This window comes from Lycium ferocissimum, chromosome 11, assembly GCF_029784015.1.
Source record: "Lycium ferocissimum isolate CSIRO_LF1 chromosome 11, AGI_CSIRO_Lferr_CH_V1, whole genome shotgun sequence".
NCBI classification, from domain to species: Eukaryota; Viridiplantae; Streptophyta; class Magnoliopsida; order Solanales; family Solanaceae; genus Lycium; species Lycium ferocissimum.
The window spans coordinates 39839868-39857614 of NC_081352.1; the positions used below are offsets into that span (position 1 = coordinate 39839868).

The 17747-nt window shown below is 37.3% G+C and overlaps 2 protein-coding genes across 3 annotated transcripts; both read left to right on the forward strand.

Moving 5' to 3' along the window:
• Positions 1-427: 427 nt before the first annotated feature.
• On the forward strand, positions 428-13043 carry LOC132037719 (serine/threonine-protein phosphatase 5). Of its 2 annotated transcripts, XM_059428313.1 has the most exons (13): positions 428-690; positions 1292-1461; positions 1583-1654; positions 2609-2759; positions 3840-4052; positions 6358-6466; positions 6548-6665; positions 9501-9648; positions 10123-10371; positions 10894-11019; positions 11144-11244; positions 12153-12227; positions 12423-13043. In XM_059428313.1, exons 1-13 carry the CDS (start codon positions 609-611, stop codon positions 12480-12482), a joined length of 1674 nt encoding a protein of 557 aa, XP_059284296.1. In that variant the 5' UTR covers positions 428-608; the 3' UTR covers positions 12483-13043. The 2 variants fall into 2 exon arrangements, with proteins under 2 accessions (XP_059284296.1, XP_059284297.1); XM_059428314.1 differs by lacking the exon at positions 3840-4052 and having other exon boundaries at positions 431-690.
• Positions 13044-13981: 938 nt separating this feature from the next.
• LOC132036701 (receptor like protein 29-like) lies at positions 13982-16080 on the forward strand. The gene is given in 3 exon segments (XM_059427081.1): positions 13982-14407; positions 14410-14697; positions 15082-16080. Coding segments are annotated over 3 exon segments (1356 nt in total). The 5' UTR covers positions 13982-14103; the 3' UTR covers positions 15846-16080.
• The last annotated feature ends 1667 nt before the right edge of the window (positions 16081-17747 follow it).

Below are 17747 nucleotides of genomic sequence, written 5' to 3' on the forward strand. Positions count from 1 at the left end.
CCACGCGATATAAAAATAGTTGGATAAAGTGTCTGAAGTTTATATAACTTACGCGTATGCGCATTCATTGCGTGTACAATTTGTGAGAGCTTATGGTAGGAAGATGTTGGAGGAGCTGTGTTCGTCCTCCCACCATGCTTATATATAATAGAAATATATATATATTTTGAGTTTAAGTTATATCTATCATTAATATAGGTAATTTTCTTATAGTATTAGTTATCTCTTATTTTTCAATATTACAAATTTCACATTTTCAAAAAACTTATTTATAAAAAAATTTCTTATGCTAATAGTGCTATATTTAAGTTTTAATTTTTTTTTTCAATTACGGGTATATAACTTGAACTCTATATTTCAACCACTCTAGTTACTGGTTTAATTTTCTGCAACGTCATTCTAATAAAGTATAGTAGTAAAATTAGTTAGCGTGAGTAGGACTGTAGAAGGAGCCGGACTTATCTAGGGCTTGAAATCACTTTAGCAACTCTTTCACAAAACCCCCAAAAAACACACATACACACACAACGCCATCAAAAATAATTCATGAAAGTTGCTGTATTGTGATTGCATACAACACCACACACAGCCTCCAAATCCCCATTATTATGCCAACTATGGAAACTGAGAACAACTCAAACATCTCTCGTGCTGAACAACTCAAACAACAAGCAAATGAAGCTTTCAAAGGTAAAACACAAAAAGAATAAAACAACACGAACTTTAATCTAACCTCCTCCTCCTCCTTATTATTATTACTCTCTCCGTCCCAATTTATGTGGCACCTTTTGGATTTCGAGATTTGTCATTTTTACTTGTCCAGTTTGGAGAACTAAGTGATAATTTACCATTTTGTGCCTATTTTACCCTTATTATTAGGTATTAGGTTGGAAAGTTCAAGAAATTCTTAGTGGATGCACAACTTGTAAACTATGTTTTATTGCTTTCAATCATTAGGTTGCTTAGCAGTAATTAGGGGTGATATAGTAAAATTGTCATTTTTGGCTACTTAATAGGCGTGCCAATTCAATACATGAGAAGTAAAAATGGAAGAAGGGAGTATCTTTTAAATATTTTGAATTATCAATTATTGTGACTTATAGTACTTTTTACGTAGATTTTAAGTATGCAAATTTTGTTCAAAAAACTTGAAGATTCCATGCTTGAATTCACGGTCAAAATTAAATTGTTTGGACTGTCAAAATTCAAACTGTGCCATGTAAATTTGAGAGAGGGAGTATTAATGTTCCTGAATTATAAGTATATTTATGATTTCAATGTGTTTTTTCAGGGCACAAGTATTCGCAAGCTATTGATCTGTACACACAAGCGATTGAGTTGAACGGCGAGAATGCGGTGTACTGGGCTAATCGTGCGTTTGCTCATACTAAATTGGAGGAATATGGCAGTGCAATACAGGATGGAACTAAAGCTATTGAAATTGATCCTAGATATTCAAAGGTTAAGTTTCCAATTGTGAAAATATTGGAAAAGAATTGTGTTTTTTTGTTATTGTTTTGAACTGTAGGTTGTTTATGTTGCTATGTGCTTAATTGCTGATGTGTTTTGATTGGGCTTGCAGGGTTATTATAGGCGAGGGGCTGCGTATTTGGCAATGGGGAAGTTCAAAGATGCACTCAAAGATTTTCAACAGGTTGGTATTGGTTTTTGTAACTTCTTCAGCTATCAGCTGCAAATTGCTCGTGTATTGTCAATTTTTATTTTTATTTCTTACAACCTTTAATTAAGGTACAAAGGAATATGTTGCAGCTTAAGTGTTTTGACTGGGATTTACTTTTGAGGTGTGCCCTTTTTACCGTTTTTATGTCATCATCTTACCTGTGCATCGGAGAGCTCTTAAACTGAAAGAGTTTGTTCATTAGGTGTTTTTTGCACTGGATTATCTTAGCAACTTGTTCTTTTGATGGTTCATGTAATGGTGGAAAAAGGCTGAACTCATATGCACATCAAATCTTCTCCTGTGAGAGATTCTAGCCCAGGGAACTGGTCATTGGGTTAATTGGCAGGTGTACCACAGCACTGATTTTTTTGTCTTTAGCTTGGCCAACACATAGAAAGATTTCTCTCTATGATGCATTTGAAAACATTAGTCCAAAACGATACTTGATATCTAAGCAATATATGCACAACCCTCTGCACATTTTTAGTGTTTCGAAAATGGAAGAGATCTCAAGTAATCTTCATGGACTACTGTTTTTCGACGATAGAGGTCATCAATTTATTCTTTTGTAGCAATAGTCATTCATGACAGTTTTTAATTTCTTTTTGATGAATTATGTGGTATATTAATAACAAAGCATCCAGGGGATGCGAAATTTACAAAAGTAGGAAAGTCAGCTCTAGAAAAGGCAAAATTAAAGACCTATCATAAAATGACAGTTTTTAATTCCTTATGAGCCATAAAAGTGGACAAATATTTTGGAGAACTTAAGTTATGGTCTTGTTTCCCCAGTGGTTTCTTCAATGTTTCCTCTTCATTTGTGTGCTCTGAATATGCTGTCTGCATATCTCTTTTGAAGTCTTTTTTTTGGTTGATGCTTGCTTATCTGCTAATTTTTGGGATATGTTGCTTCATTGTCTCACTCAGGTCAAGAAGTTATGTCCAAATGACCCAGATGCTACTAAGAAATTGAAGGAATGTGAGAAAGCTGTCATGAAGCTAAAATTTGAAGAAGCTATTGCCGTCCCAGAATCTCAGAAACGTTCAGTAGCTGACACTATTGATTATCACACCGTAGGTATGACAGCCCCAAGCTGATGTTTCTTCCTTATCTTATGCTTACAGAAGGTATCTGGGTTACAGAGGAAATTTCTTTGTCGAGCACGACTTTGCACTAAGTTTTCTTGTTTCATCTATGGCTATAGTTGTTGGGTAAATTTTTACATGTCATGACATTTTGCAAGGTGCTCGGGACATGGTTACTATAATAAAAGGCCTCTTTGCCTCTCCTTTCTTAATTTCTACTGCTTCTTGTTGCCATACACAATGATTCAGTAACTGAGGGAGTGAGACTTGCTCAATATGTTGAATTTATTGCCAGGAGCTCTACTTATAAGTAGGGGTTTATGTATCTTTTGTGACACCTGATGCATCAGTAGTTTAGTTCTCACTTCCCAGTCTGTAGGGTATTTTTTTGGGTTTATGTATCTTTTGTGACACCTGATGCATCAGTAGTTTAGTTCTCACTTCCCAGTCTGTAGGGTATTTTTTTTTTTTTTTTTGAAATTGGTAACTGTACAGTCTGTCTGTAGGGTATTGGTTAGATTGTTTTCATTGAAGAGTTTGAGATTGTGCGCAACATCAAGTTTCCTGATGATCGATGGTAGAAAATGTCATATCTATGGAAACTCTCCTTTTCCTCTTCCCCACCTCTTTCAGATGGTCCATTTGATGTAGCCATAACAGAATGAATAATAAATCCTTTTGATGTTTTATACATTATTGTTTGCTGCCGATGATGATATGTTGTTTGTTTACTGTCTGTATGAACATTACAAGATGTTGTTAACGAAGTACTTCCAACTACTTTGTTCTAATTTAGTCATTGCTCAAGCCTCCTGTCCCATTCAGGAAATGCTGAACCCTCTAACTCAAATTTTAGCACCTAGTACAATAAGTTTTTGGTCAATCACCCCGTTAATTGAATATGGGTTTGTCCCTTTAGATGATTGAACAATAAACCTTCATTGGAAATAACAGGACGAAATAAAGATCTTTAGACTTTAGTCAACTTTTAACCTATAATGTTAGTCCATATAATTTTCATTCTTATAAAAGTAAATGTTAATAGTAAAATTTACCTATTTCATCCTTATAGGGTCAGGCCCTGGCTCGTCATATGTTTCCACCAAAATAACTGCTGTATCAGCGGCAGCAGCACTAATGGCAGTACTGGTGGTATATATGGGGACTAAGGCAGCCACAATGGTGGTAGCAGGAGCTTTGGCAGCCTTATTGATGGTCTTGGTAACATTTCGGTGGGGCCGCTGCAATGATGGTTTCTTTACCAAGAGTCGAACACTTGAATTAGGTTTGAACCTTTTTAAGAAAAACAGTTTAGTAAATAACCCAAGTCAATGGTACTTCCAGAAAAGGAAATCCATCATAACCTAGAAATAGTTAAACAAGGACTTATTGCAAACTGGACCAAATGCTTGTATTTTAATTTATATTGCATTGCATTTAGATTGAAATCTATCCCTGCTTGATTGATGCTTTGTTCTATGTTTAACCAACTAAAATCATTTTCCTCCCTCTCTATATTCAGTGTTTTTAGTTGTTATTTTCTTCTTTTGGCTCTCTCTTGAGCCGAGGGTCTTTCGGAAACAGCCTCCCTACCTTTCAAGGTGGGGGTAAGGTCTGCGTACACTCTACCCTCCCAGACCCCACATTGTGGGATTCTACTGGGCATGTTGTTGTTGTTGTATTTTCTTCTTTTGGCCTCTGAGGTCCATATGAGTATGGTGTTAACTCTTACACCTTGGTAACCTGATATTGCCTAGAGTACCAAATCATCCTTATACTTACTAACCATTAGAGTTTCTGATAAGTTAGTACTGTATCTTTACTCAGAACAACTAACAGATTTTGCCCCATCATTATCGCGATATATTTCAATGCTTGGATCGCATCTTTTATTGTATTTTGTTGGAAGCTTCTGTGTGAAATAAGACAGCAATGTTTTGCTAACTAGGTATCCTTTTGAACTTCATGCTTAGAGTTGTAAACTGCCTCTTGCTGAAGGCATTCATCCCTTGTCTTGTGCTTTTAGGGATCGTTCGGTTTAGAGACAAGTTATGCAGGGGTTAGTAATCTAGGGATTAGTAACAAAGAGATAAGTGCTGCAGAAATTATTTCTGGCAGAATGTTTAGTTCGATATATTGCTAATTAGTTTGATACAATGTATATGTTTTTTTTAAACTTTTATAAACAATATAAAAGTTTGTTTTCCATGTGAAGAGGAGGTGCATGGATGTACCAATAAGGAGGTGTGAGAGATTGGCTATAGCAGGTTTTAGGATAGGTAGAGGTAGGCCTTAGAAGAATTGGGAGGAGGTGATTAGACAAGACATGACACGTTTTCAGCTTACTGAGGACATGACCCTAGATAGGAAGATATGGAGGTCAAGGATTAGGGTAGAAATGTAGTAGGTAACCGAGTGTTGTCGTACTTTTACATGGGAGAGGCAGGGGGCTAGTCTCCTCTGCTTACTCGTTATTTAGTAGTATTAGTTAAGATCCACGTAGTATATTTTTTCTTCAAATTTAGGCATTACCTGTTGCTTCCTTTGCTTTGTTCATCTTGCTATTTTGCTGTCGTTATTTCCTTTCCAATCCTGCCTTGATTTCATTTCTTTTGAGCCGGGGGTGGTATTTTTTTTGGGGGAGGGGGGGGGGGGGTTTCTATCGGAAACAACCTCGCTGCCTCACAAAGGTAGGGGTAAGGTCTGCATACATCCAACCCTCCCCAGACCCCATTTGTGGGATTACACTGGGTATGTTGTTGTTGTTATGCTGGTTAGTTTTGTCATTTTTGTTTTTTAATCCATGCATTACTAATCCCCTCATTCTTATTCCATATCCCATCCTGCATACAATAATTTATAGATTCCCGCATAACTTATGCAGTTATTATTTATCGGGAAAACAAAGTAGCAAAAAAGTTTGTGACGAAAAACAAAGTAGCAACCTTAACGTTGTATAAATTAATGCTGGATTTAATGCAGAGATTAAATCTCCTTATACCTGTTAAGATATTATATGATAAGCATTAATCAGTGATTTGGTTAGGATTTAATCAGGAGTTCATTCTATAATTATACACTTCCCAAAAAACTTATACAATGTAACTGCTATAAACTCCCAACCAAACTACCTTTTGCTGTGTCCTATTTTGCCTTTCTTACCGTTAATGTAAAGACTCTTTTAGCAGAACTGGGATCACAATGGGTTTGTTGTACTATTATAGCAGAATTGGACATGTTGGATGTGTGCATGTTCTGATGCTTCATCCTTCTGATTCTTCCTCGCTTTTATGTATCAGCTTTTTTTTACATATGATATATATAACAATCTTAGAGGTCGTGTGATCATTTTCCCTTAAAACGTTTTCAGATTTTCCTTTTATGCTGTGAGACACCTTTTCTCTACATGATTTGTGTCTCCACGAAGTAAGACCACCTCCTGGTATCGAGTCTTTGCTGGGGAACTTGCAATTTGTCAGTGGTTTAAACTTTATTAATACTGCCTATGCTTCATCTAATCCAGTTAATGAGAAATCTGCTGCCTTCGTTGCACCTGAATTTACATGTTGGTTTGGTGCTTTAAATTGTAGAAGTGGAGCCTCAATATACTGGTGCAAGAATAGAGGGAGATGTTGTAACATTAGATTTTGTGCAGAAGATGCTGGATGACTTCAAAAACCAGAAGAATTTGCATAAGAGGTATGTTCCATTTACATGGTCGTAATCTTCTCTTTAGTTTTGACACGCTCCTTAATCTTTCAATATTTGCTCGTTTGATAGATATGCCTACCAAATAGTACTGCAAACAAGAGATATGTTGCGAGCATTGCCCTCCCTTGTCGACATCGTTGTTCCCGAAGGAAAGCACTTCACTGTATGTGGTGATGTACATGGTCAGGTAATGAATATCCTGATGACGGATGCCTTTTTAAAGCTTGTAGCTGTCATATTTATCATTAGCTTCTTGTCCTTTTTGTTCTTTTCCAGTTTCATCTCACCCATCTGGCATGAGATGTAAATGTCAGCAAATGATATGGACCAACACACATGCATTTATAAAAAGCCCGAGAATTCCCTGGTGCTTGCTAGTGATGCTCTTACATGCAAGAATAGCTAAACCGGAAAATTCTTATTTCTTTAAAAATGTGCTGCTTGGTTCACCGATCTCTCTGGAGAAGCATAAGGGTGGATCCTTTTGTCAGAAAAGAAGGGCTCTAAGTGGCTCTGAGGTGACTCCATCCTGTAATTGAATTGAAGGCGCTGGAACCTATTAGAGATCATGGGCTTTTTCCCTTCATCATCTTTGTCCCTTTTGTCCCCTCCCTAATTAAAGAATAGAGCTCCTTCTGAGCTAAAATACTACTGCTATGCGATTTAATTCGTAAGGCTATCTTCCATATCTGAACTGCAGGCCCTTCCTCTTATACTTCTCGTCACACGTACAAAACATCCCAGTCCCCTTCCTCATTGAAATCTTAATTTGGACCTCCTTGTGACACACTTAGTGGGCCCACCCTCAACTTCTTCTCTTTACTTGGGGAAGCATCTTCACCTTCCTTTTAACCAGACTGGGACCTTCATCTTTCGTAACTCATTTTATTGTGGTAGAAGTTGTGAAGGAGCCTGAACCAAGTCTCCACTCAGTATCACGAACCTCCTATCCAGCTTCACTCTTGTGTCTTCGTCAACTTTGATTATTTTTTTTTTGATGAAGTAAGTGGTTGTATTGAAAAGCATCAAGTAGATGCAAGAAAGTTACAGAGAAAAAAGTAGGTGATAACTCCAGAACACAAAAAAAATAAGTAAGATCTGGGAGTTAAAACCTATAGCAAAAATCAAGGCTGTTAAGCCATTGAGAGGGAACTAACGAAATCTAGAAGGGAAATTGCATCATTTACAGGGGAAAGATTGCTCCAGCTAAAAAGATACAGTAAGCTTTTAGATCTCAGGGAGCAGTTAGGAGTTGATTTCCCTTCATGACACCTGCTGTTTCTTTCCATCCAAATACACCAAAATATACAGGCTGGTACCATTTGCCAGATTTTCTCGATGGATCTATCCACTTTCCATAGGCTCCAACTAGCAACTGCTTCTTTTAGGGTGAGTGGTGTTGACCAGCTAATACCAAAAACTGCACAATACATGGACCAAACGTTTGTTGCCACAGGGCAATGTAAGAACAAGTGATTCACTGTCTCATCTGTAAGGTGGCACATGAAGCATCTACTAGCTATCTGAATACCCTTCTTCTTGAGATTGTCTTGAGTGAGAGTACCATTTAGAAGAGCTGTCCAAATGAAACATTTGACTTTTGGAGGGAGATTAGCCTTCCAGGCCCTTTTCCAAGGCCAATGGTCAGTTAAATCATTTGTCATGTTAAGTCTGCTGTAGCCTTCCTTGACTGTGTAGGCTCCTTTGCTTGAACCATTCCATTTGAGACTGTCTGGGATGTGAGGATTTACTGAGCAACCTTCTAGCAGACTGTACAAATTAATGAGCTCACCTAACTCCCAATCTTGCAAATTCCTTCTGAAGTTTAAGTCCCAAATGTTGCCTTCTCTATTGTTTGCGACTGTTGCATCCGGATCAGTAGCTATTAAGAAAAGCCTAGGATGAGACTCTTTCAATGGAAGATTGAGCAACCACCTGTCTTTCCAGAATTTAACCTTGTTACCATTCCCAATCCTGAAAGACACATCTTGGAAGAATTCATCCTTCAAATTGTTAACGTGTTTCCAAGGCCCCACTCCATGTGGAGCTCTGGTTTTCTTGGTGCACCAATTATCTTGTCTCCCATATTTGGTACTGACCACCTCTTTCCACCTCTTTTCAACTTTGATTATAACTCTGGCCTGTCTCCTAAAATCCTCGGAAGCTCTGACTCAGAACTGAACTGGCAAGCCGACCCGTCTAATCCAGGCTCTATCCAACACCAACCCCGACTTTCTCCTAAACCAGTGAGTTGCTCGCCGATCAGTGAGCTACTCCATCCTTTCGAAACACCATCTTTGCTTGGTATGATGGCCAGCGTCCCCTTTTGAGCGGAATTTAAGAAACCCCTCTACCTTGAACTGTTGACAACCATGTGGAGTTGACCACTTCCAGACCAATGCAACCTTCGGTTGTTTTAGGCTCTTCCCCAAATCGCTGTACCAAAAACCTCTAAATAAAATGTATCTTTTCCTCATGATTCACCCTCAACCTCCATCTCTTGTTGTCGCTTCCTTTACTTATCTTTATCGGAGTTGCCAGCGGTTGTTAAGATGATCAACTCGAGTAGAGGCCTGGGAATCCCTTTTACAGGCGCCCAAGTTAGTCTCGTGAATGAAATTTCTGTTTGCTTCTGTGATTGTCAAGCTAATGGAATACTCTTGACCAGAAAAAGAAAAAAAAAACGGGTAAGATTAGGTAAAACAGTTGTTTTTTCTCATTCAATTAAGGAACAGATCCTAAAGAGCACTTGTTTGACTTTGTATATGTGCTGCAAGATATATCATTTAGTCCTTTATTCTCTCTTTCTTGCTCTTTATATATAGTGATAAGACAATTCGTTGGGTCTTCTATTTCTGTGCTTGGCTGAATGATATATCATTTAGTCCTTTATTCTCTCTTTCCTGCTCTTTATATATAGTGATAAGACAATTCGTTGGCTGAATGACTTGCTCCTTTCCTTTTTGCCAGCGATAAGTCTCAACATGGCTGAACTTTTCTTCATTTTCTAATGTTGCTACAGTTTTATGACCTTCTAAACATTTTCGAGCTCAATGGGCTTCCATCAGAAGATAATCCGTATCTGTTCAATGGTGACTTTGTTGATAGAGGGTCTTTCTCTCTAGAGGTCATATTGACTTTATTTGCCTTCAAGTGCATGTGTCCATCAGGTAGACCACTTGCTTTCACTCTTCTTTGATGTTGTAAGCTTGGGTTCTTTTATATTATTACTCCGATCAAGTATTGGGTGGAACTTAAAGGTTTTTTAGATGCAAGTTCCAGTCCCCTCTCTCTTTAACCTCAATGATCTGTTTGAGTCATTGTTCATTTTCCTTTACTGATTTTCTATTTCTATCTCTTTTTTATTTGTACATCAATTAGACATAACAAGTAAGTGAATGTGCTGTTTTGGGTCTATGTTACATCTAAGTGGGGTGTTAATGCTTTTGTTTTGAGATTCTGATATTGCAACACATCAAGCTCTAATCAAAGCTAAGATTTTGATTTCATAGATTTGATTTTTGCCACAAGGTCTCTATAGCATGTCCTAAGAATTAATGTGTTGTTTTTGCAATTATTCATTGGGTGTGTAAATGTTGTTCTGATGGGCCAATTGTATCTTGCTAACAACTTCAAATTTTCAGCTATATATCTTGCGAGAGGAAATCATGAAAGCAAGAGCATGAACAAAATATATGGGTTTGAGGGCGAGGTCAGATCCAAGTTAAGTGAAATATTTGTGGAACTCTTTGCGGAAGTGTTCTGTTGCTTACCTTTGGCTCATGTCATAAATGGGAAAGTCTTTGTCGTACATGGAGGTCTTTTCAGTGTTGATGGGGTGAAACTCTCTGATATTAGAGCAATTGACCGGTTTTGTGAGCCCCCGGAGGAGGGTAAGTTCTGCTGAAAGTAGAGAAGTATAAATGTATAATATCCTTTCAGTATGCTATTGCTGCTTGTAGCACATGTTCTAGTTACTCTGTTCTGAGCTCGTTAATGCCTTAAAAAAAAAAAAAAAAAAAACAGCTCGGAAAAACTATTCATGCTACCAAGTTTGTATATCAAAATTTTCCATTCTCATTTGCTTGGTAGTTATCATCTTTTGGCACATTGTTCCTGCAAGCCACTTTCTTGGTACATGCTAGTGAAGACTTTCAGTCCAGACTCAAATATTATTTTGAAATAAAGGCAGCTATTCTGGTCTTTATCCATGCTTTGTCAGCCCAGCAAAGTGGAGCTTTCTGCAGTTCTGCTTCATCTGTATTAGTTAATATTAATTTATCAACTTCTTTGATAAGTTATCAATTCGCTGACTTGTTAAACAGCTGTTTGCTTATTTTCTTACCTTGGTCATACATAGTAAACATGACCAAGTTGATTAGGTTATAACTGGGGCTTCGTTTGATCTCCTTCAGGGTTAATGTGTGAATTGTTGTGGAGTGATCCACAACCTCAGCCTGGTAGAGGACCTAGTAAACGAGGTGTTGGTCTTTCTTTTGGGGGAGATGTAACTAAAAGATTCTTGCAGGAAAATAATCTAGGTACTTATCTTTTCCTTTCTCTCCCATTCTGCTGTTGGACCGTGCAGAGAATTGACACAGTCTATTTCTGTGCGCGTGATGGAATTTACATATATTCGATGTTGACAAGTGTGGTTACTTGCAGATTTAGTGGTCCGATCTCATGAAGTGAAGGATGAAGGTTATGAGATTGAGCATGATGGAAAGCTCATAACGGTGTTTTCTGCTCCAAATTACTGTGACCAGGTAACTTGTCTCTAGCTATTCCCCTCTCAGGAACTTATTTGAGCTCATGCTATTTCAATTAAGATCACGAATTGCAAGTGAAGAAACATCTTCAGCTCAAAAGCTTCCTTTAGGTTGAAATGTAACATTTCATCCAAACCTCTATGGAGTTTCCTGTGTGTATTTTGTATATCTGTGATTTCTCGGTCAAGTTTAGCATTGAAGTTGTGCCTGCGGAAAGCCCTAAGAGATTGTGCCTTAGCATTTGAATCAGCTGGTAGTTCATTGCTTCATTTAGGATATTAAAATATGGAAATTATAACTACAGCAACTGTGCCATGGCAAGTCAAAGCTGCAGGATATGAAACTACAACTAAGATGTTATGTGCCTTGCTCCTGAAGGTTGTACTCCAATGCTCTGTTAAGATAAGAACTTCTAGGGGCATTTCTGCTTTGAGGTAGATTTGGAATTTGTTAGACATTGACTTTGTCAACAACTTTGATAGATGCCGTTTTCAACATATTTGATGGATGTCATGGTGTCATGTTCCTTGAAGTCTTTCTTGGTACAGTTAAGCACTGCAAGGTTTGTGCTTTGCTCATAATATGATTTTACACACTACCCTCCCCAGACTCAACTTGTGGGATTACACTGGATATGTTGTAAACTGACTGCAATATATACAGGTATAGTCATAATATCTGCTACTTTGCTGGGTCAAATTAAATGGTTATTAAATCTGACAGGACAATTTTATAGTAGCTGGAACTGTGTTATCTATAAATTTGTTTCGAATAATAGAGCAAGGATCCTGAAATTTGTAATAATTTCTGCTTGTATAACTAGTGTTTTCTATATGAAGTTTCCTAGATGTGGATGGAAATGATTTAACCAATATCCTCAAATGTAACCACTTTGCATGTTGCAGATGGGTAACAAGGGTGCTTTTATACGGTTTGAGGCTCCCGATATGAAGCCAAATATTGTGACATTTTCAGCAGTGGTCAGTGGCTTTTATCTTAAAATGTCCTTTTTACTCTTTGATAGCGGCACTTTTAGCAATGCATAGAAACTCCTCATGTCTCTTATCTCCTTTCATGGGTTGCCTTCAGGAATTGTTTTTACCATGTTATCGTCATGCTTTAAAGCTAAGACTGGATTAACTCTTCTCTTCTTCATTGCTTTGCCTTGTATGCAGCCACATCCTGATGTCAAGCCGATGGCATATGCCAACAACTTCCTTCGGATGTTCTCTTAAACTCTGAAACCTAACTTTCAGTATTACAATTGATGCAACCTTTTGTCTCACTGACCGAGAGCACACACATCAGGAGGCAGAAGAGCTACTGCTTCCAGCCAATTAGCTGCAGTGTCATTATTTGGACAACTCCCTGACTTGCCTGCAGCTTGTGAGGATCCTCACCTCCTTTGTTCTGATTAAGGTGTAAACACTTCTCTACAATAACAATGCCGTGTGGTGGATTGTCCCCTGTATTATTTATGTTCCTCTGTGTAAGATTGTCGCACTTCTCATTTCTCTTAGAATGTCCAAATTGGGAAGCTTTAATTAGTCGAATTTTGGTTTTTTCATTTTTCTATTCCCTTTAATTAAATCAGGCTGTAATTTTTTCACCTGTCAGTAAGTGTCACTGTGACAACGTTTGTTTGATACTTGGATTGTAATTTGTCTCCGTGCCTGTGGCCAGATTACTGGTCCTTGATCACTGGTGTTTCCTACTAATGTGGTTTCGTTATTAATAATACTTAACAGCTTGTAATGAGTGGATGCAAATTCTATCAATTTGTAAAGTTTGTGCCATTGAATCTTCCTGAAGGAAGTGTTGCTCCAAAAAAAAAGTGTAACTTATTAGTCTCCGGACCCCACCTGGTGGGATTGTGCTGGGTTTTATGTTTGTTTGAATCAGGTTTATCCTATGTGGAAATAAGTTGTGTTAGTACTGACGAGGTTCGAGGCTTTGAGCCGGTAAAAAGCAAGGTTAATTTACAATATATACCCCTGTAATGTGACACAGTTTTGCATTTCCCCGTGTTTTAAAATCAAACATTTTCACCCTATATGTTATGAAAGTCTTACACTTATACCCCTATGAGGTATATCCTGTAAATAAGTACTATTATAGTTATTAAGAGCCCGTTTGGATTGGCTTATAAGTTGGCTTATAAGCTGTTTTCAGCTTTTTTGAGTGTTTGGCTGGCAATTTTTTAAAGTCATTTTGTCTTAAAATAAGCTCAAAAAAATAATCGACCCATTTAACTTACTTATCTAAAGCTTTTATAAAAAAAATAAGTGGACTACCCCAACTTATTTTTTTCATTTCGCAAACAAATTTTTTAAGCCTATATGCCAATCCAAACGGGCTCTAAATATACTTAGTTAATTTACAAGTTACTACCTTTATTTATGTGGATAATTCTGCTTCAGGGGCTTAGGAATTGACCCTTCTCTAACCTCTCAATAAGACAAGATTGCAGAATGAAGTTGCAAAAGCCATGCTTTTATTAGTGTTGATTCACTCAAAAAACTATGAAGCGAGATTAACTTATGGTCCATCTAACTCAAGCCTAGTAAAATAATAACATATGCTCTGTTATTTTTCATCCACTCTTCACTTTCTGTCTCCCTTCACCATGGTTTCAGAGTTTTATCTGACCGTACCTAGGATTAAATTTCTCACTGAATATTATGTCCCACCAATCACTTCTGTCACATTTTATTCGGCTCACAGCCCCACCAAACTCTCCAGTCTCCACCCTCTCGCCTGTCCAAAATAACAGCTCTTTCAAAATGATTCTGTTATCAAAAAAACCAGATATATAGCTGCAACAATCTGATCAAGAATTTCACAGACTTCAACACAATGTGCTGTTCATTTTCACTCTCTCTTCCTCTACTTCTACTCCTCATCATGCCCATCTCACTTCTTTCAATCTCCATCAATCAAAACTCAACAGACATGGATGCTAATGAGCTGGAAACTCTTTTCAAGATTATGGAATCTGTTTCCTCTGATCAAAACTGGAGAACTTCACATCCACATCCTGGTTGTTCATCTTGGATTGGCATTGAGTGCAAAAAGGATGTTGATAATATAACCCATGTCACTCGTCTTGATTTTGGTACATATCCGAACCCAACATGCAAGCCTACTTCGACATTCCCTGATATTATTTCCAACTCCCAAATCCTGAATCTGTTTTTTTTATTCAGTGCTTCACAGACACTAAAACAAGAATATCTGTCCCAAAAAATAGAGTTTTTAACTCTTCACTTCAGCAGCTAAGTATAAGATCAAATCCAGCACTTATTGGCTCTATTCCTCTTGAACTCTCCTTACTAAAGTCACTTCAAGTTCTCACTTTGTCACAAAACAATCTAATTGGCGAAATTCCAGTAGAAATCTTCAGCATGAGCTTTCTTGTACATCTTGATTTGAGCTACAACAAGCTAACAGGTAGTGGTGTCAAATGGGCATGTTGAGCTGAATTTGGGCGGATCAAAAGTTACTTGAGCTGAAATGGGCTAAAAGCTGGTCATACCGAATTCGCCCAATTCTTACTAAATTCAATTTCTTTGTTTGTTCTTTTATAATTTTTAGTACCTTATAGATTTTTTTTTTCTTTTGTTATGGTTATATATAGCATATCAAATTAGAAAATGTCTTTTTGAAAATACTTTGACAAGATTTTTATGAGTCAATTTGGGCTATATATCCGCCCAATTTTTGATGGTTTGAAATGGGTTGAGCTAATAAATGGGCGGATTGATGACCAGCCCAAACTTGACGGGTTGGGCGGAGTATGTTTTCATGAACTAATTTTGTCACCTCTACTTACAGGTAGAGTCCCTGACCAACTTGGCTATCTCCGAACACTCGTAGGCCTTGATTTGAGCTATAACAAGTTCATTGGGCCAATCCCTGATACAATTGGGCAACTTGTTATGCTTCAAAAACTGGACTTGAACTCAAATTCATTTACTGGAAGTATTCCAGAGAGCATTGAAAACTTACATTCTTTGATTTTCTTGGCTTTGAGTAACAACAACTTAAGTGGAAACTTTCCCAAAGGATTACAAAAGCTTCAAAGCTTGCAATATTTTCTTATGGATGAAAATCCAATGTTCATACCATTGCCAGGAGAATTTGGTCAGTTGAAGAAACTTCAAGAACTGAGACTAGCCGGCTGTGGTTATTCAAATACAATTCCATCAAGTTACTCACAACTTTCGAATTTAAGGACATTGTCATTGCAGAATAATCGATTGACCGGGGAAATCCCAGATGAATTTTCAAGTCTTTCACATATATATCATCTGAATTTGAGTAGAAATATTCTGGGAGGTGTGGTTCCTTTCAAATCTAGTTTCTTAAGAAGGTTAGGTAGGAATTTGGACCTTAGTGGAAATCCAGGGTTGTGTTTATGTCCATCTGAAGCAAATGGAGTGTTCATTGGAGTTGGAGTTTGTGGGAGAAACGATAGTACTAATTCCATAACCTTGCCATTTAAGAAATCTGAAGTTCCATCTCAAAAGAAAATACTACTCTTTCTTATAGGTGCTTCAGGTATTGTGATAGTTTACCATCTGTTTTTACTTGTGTGAGCTTGTTGTACTTTTTTTATATAGAGTATCATGTTTGATCTTTGTAATATGTATTATGATCATTACCATTAACACATTTTAAGGTGTGGCTTTACACTCAATGAAGTGGGTGAAATCTGAAAGATTAGGTTTTAAATCCCCATAAAGATTAAAAAATAAAATAAAAAAATGCTAGGTCATTTCTTGACATATGTTTAAGTCTTGATGGGAAAAAGATGGAGTAGTAAATACCAGCACGGAAACCACTGTTGTAAGAGGAAACGATCATTACCCAATGGATCGTTGTCAAATCTTTCAAAAATATATTACTTTTAATTAGAGTATCACGCAAGCGGAATCCGATCAACATAGGTTTAAGCCAGTAAGCAATATAATTGACTACAACTTTGTTTGGACTCCTATTATCCCAATGGATGCCAAATTCTGGTTTGTAATATGTGGTGACTTCTAGGCTATAGCTATGTCCGAGGAGTTCACTATTGCACAGACAAAGTGATTCATGCATAAAGTACTCAGTAAAGATGTGATGTGTAATGCCCCCAGTTGTCCTCCTAGTTGCTTTAGATGATGAGATGTACTCAATTCTCAATTTTTGTTGCTGTAAAACGTACATTATGGCCATGAGTTCGTCCAATTGCATAATTTTGGCCTAGAGACCCTATATATGTGTATATATGAAGAAAAAAATCACTTAATATGTGCAAACTTTAAATTTCAAATCCAAAGATTGTAGTACTACAACCCCGAGCTCATAAAATTCAAATTGTATATTCGTCTCTGACTATGGTATGTACAAAACCTCAAATATTCAGTCTGCCACCTGCTCTTTTCACTGCACACTTAGTAACAGTAAGCTAGTAAAACTTCCTCGCCTTTTGTGGTTATTTTTGTAGATAGCGTCACAAAATTTCTAAAACACAATTATTCTATAAAGAGAAAAGTCATGGTTTACTGGCTGATTTGTACATCAACTTCTTCAATCTCCAAAACAAAACATTAAACAAAACCTTCAATTTGACAAAAGGAGACTTAAATGACTAATATTTATGAGAAATAACATGACACTTTTTGTGAGATGATATTTTCATGGAAGACATCCCATGTAGGGGGTAGGGGAGAACTGATAAAAGAACATATATACCTACCTTTTTATTTTTTTGTAGGTAGAGAACAAAAGCAAAATGCCATGCTTTTCTCCAATTGGAGTGAGTGTAATGTTCACTCAATCACTCGTCACAACTCACAAGTGTACAAACAAATCTTCAATTGCTATATTCACGTTATCTATTGGACTGAGCCTTCACAAGTCTTGCAACAGTTTTACCACATTTTGTCTTTGGAAAAGAATTCTTTCTTGATAACTTAAATACACCAGTTACTTTTTTTCCTAAGGAATAAATATTGGCTGACGTAAATTTATAGCACTAACTATATATTAACACTATTTGGTTCTTCAAATGGACTCATAAAAAAAGCAAACACAGTAATGTCACATCCACACGTGGGCAAAACAGTCCTTGAATAGTGCAAGTATTTTTGCAGACATGGCCCCTGGCCACTTCTTCCCTGCGGATTCCTTTAATTTCCTAGCCTATATATCCGGTTGCTCATAACGTTTACATCTTTGGCTGCTTTAGCGGTGAGCCTTCAAATCTATATTTTCTTTATCTTACATACGTCAAGAACAAAGCACATATCCTATACCCATTTATAAATTCGATTGATTATCCGATTTCGGGGTAAACAGTTTGGCGCCCACCGTGGGGCTAGGATAATAGTTCTTAGTCTTGATTCTTGTCAAACTCATTTAAACCGTAACCCCTCGTTCGTCTCGTCAAAGACAAATCTATGGCTGACGTCGGGCAATCCGGTCACGTTAACAACACCGAAATTGTGGCGAGA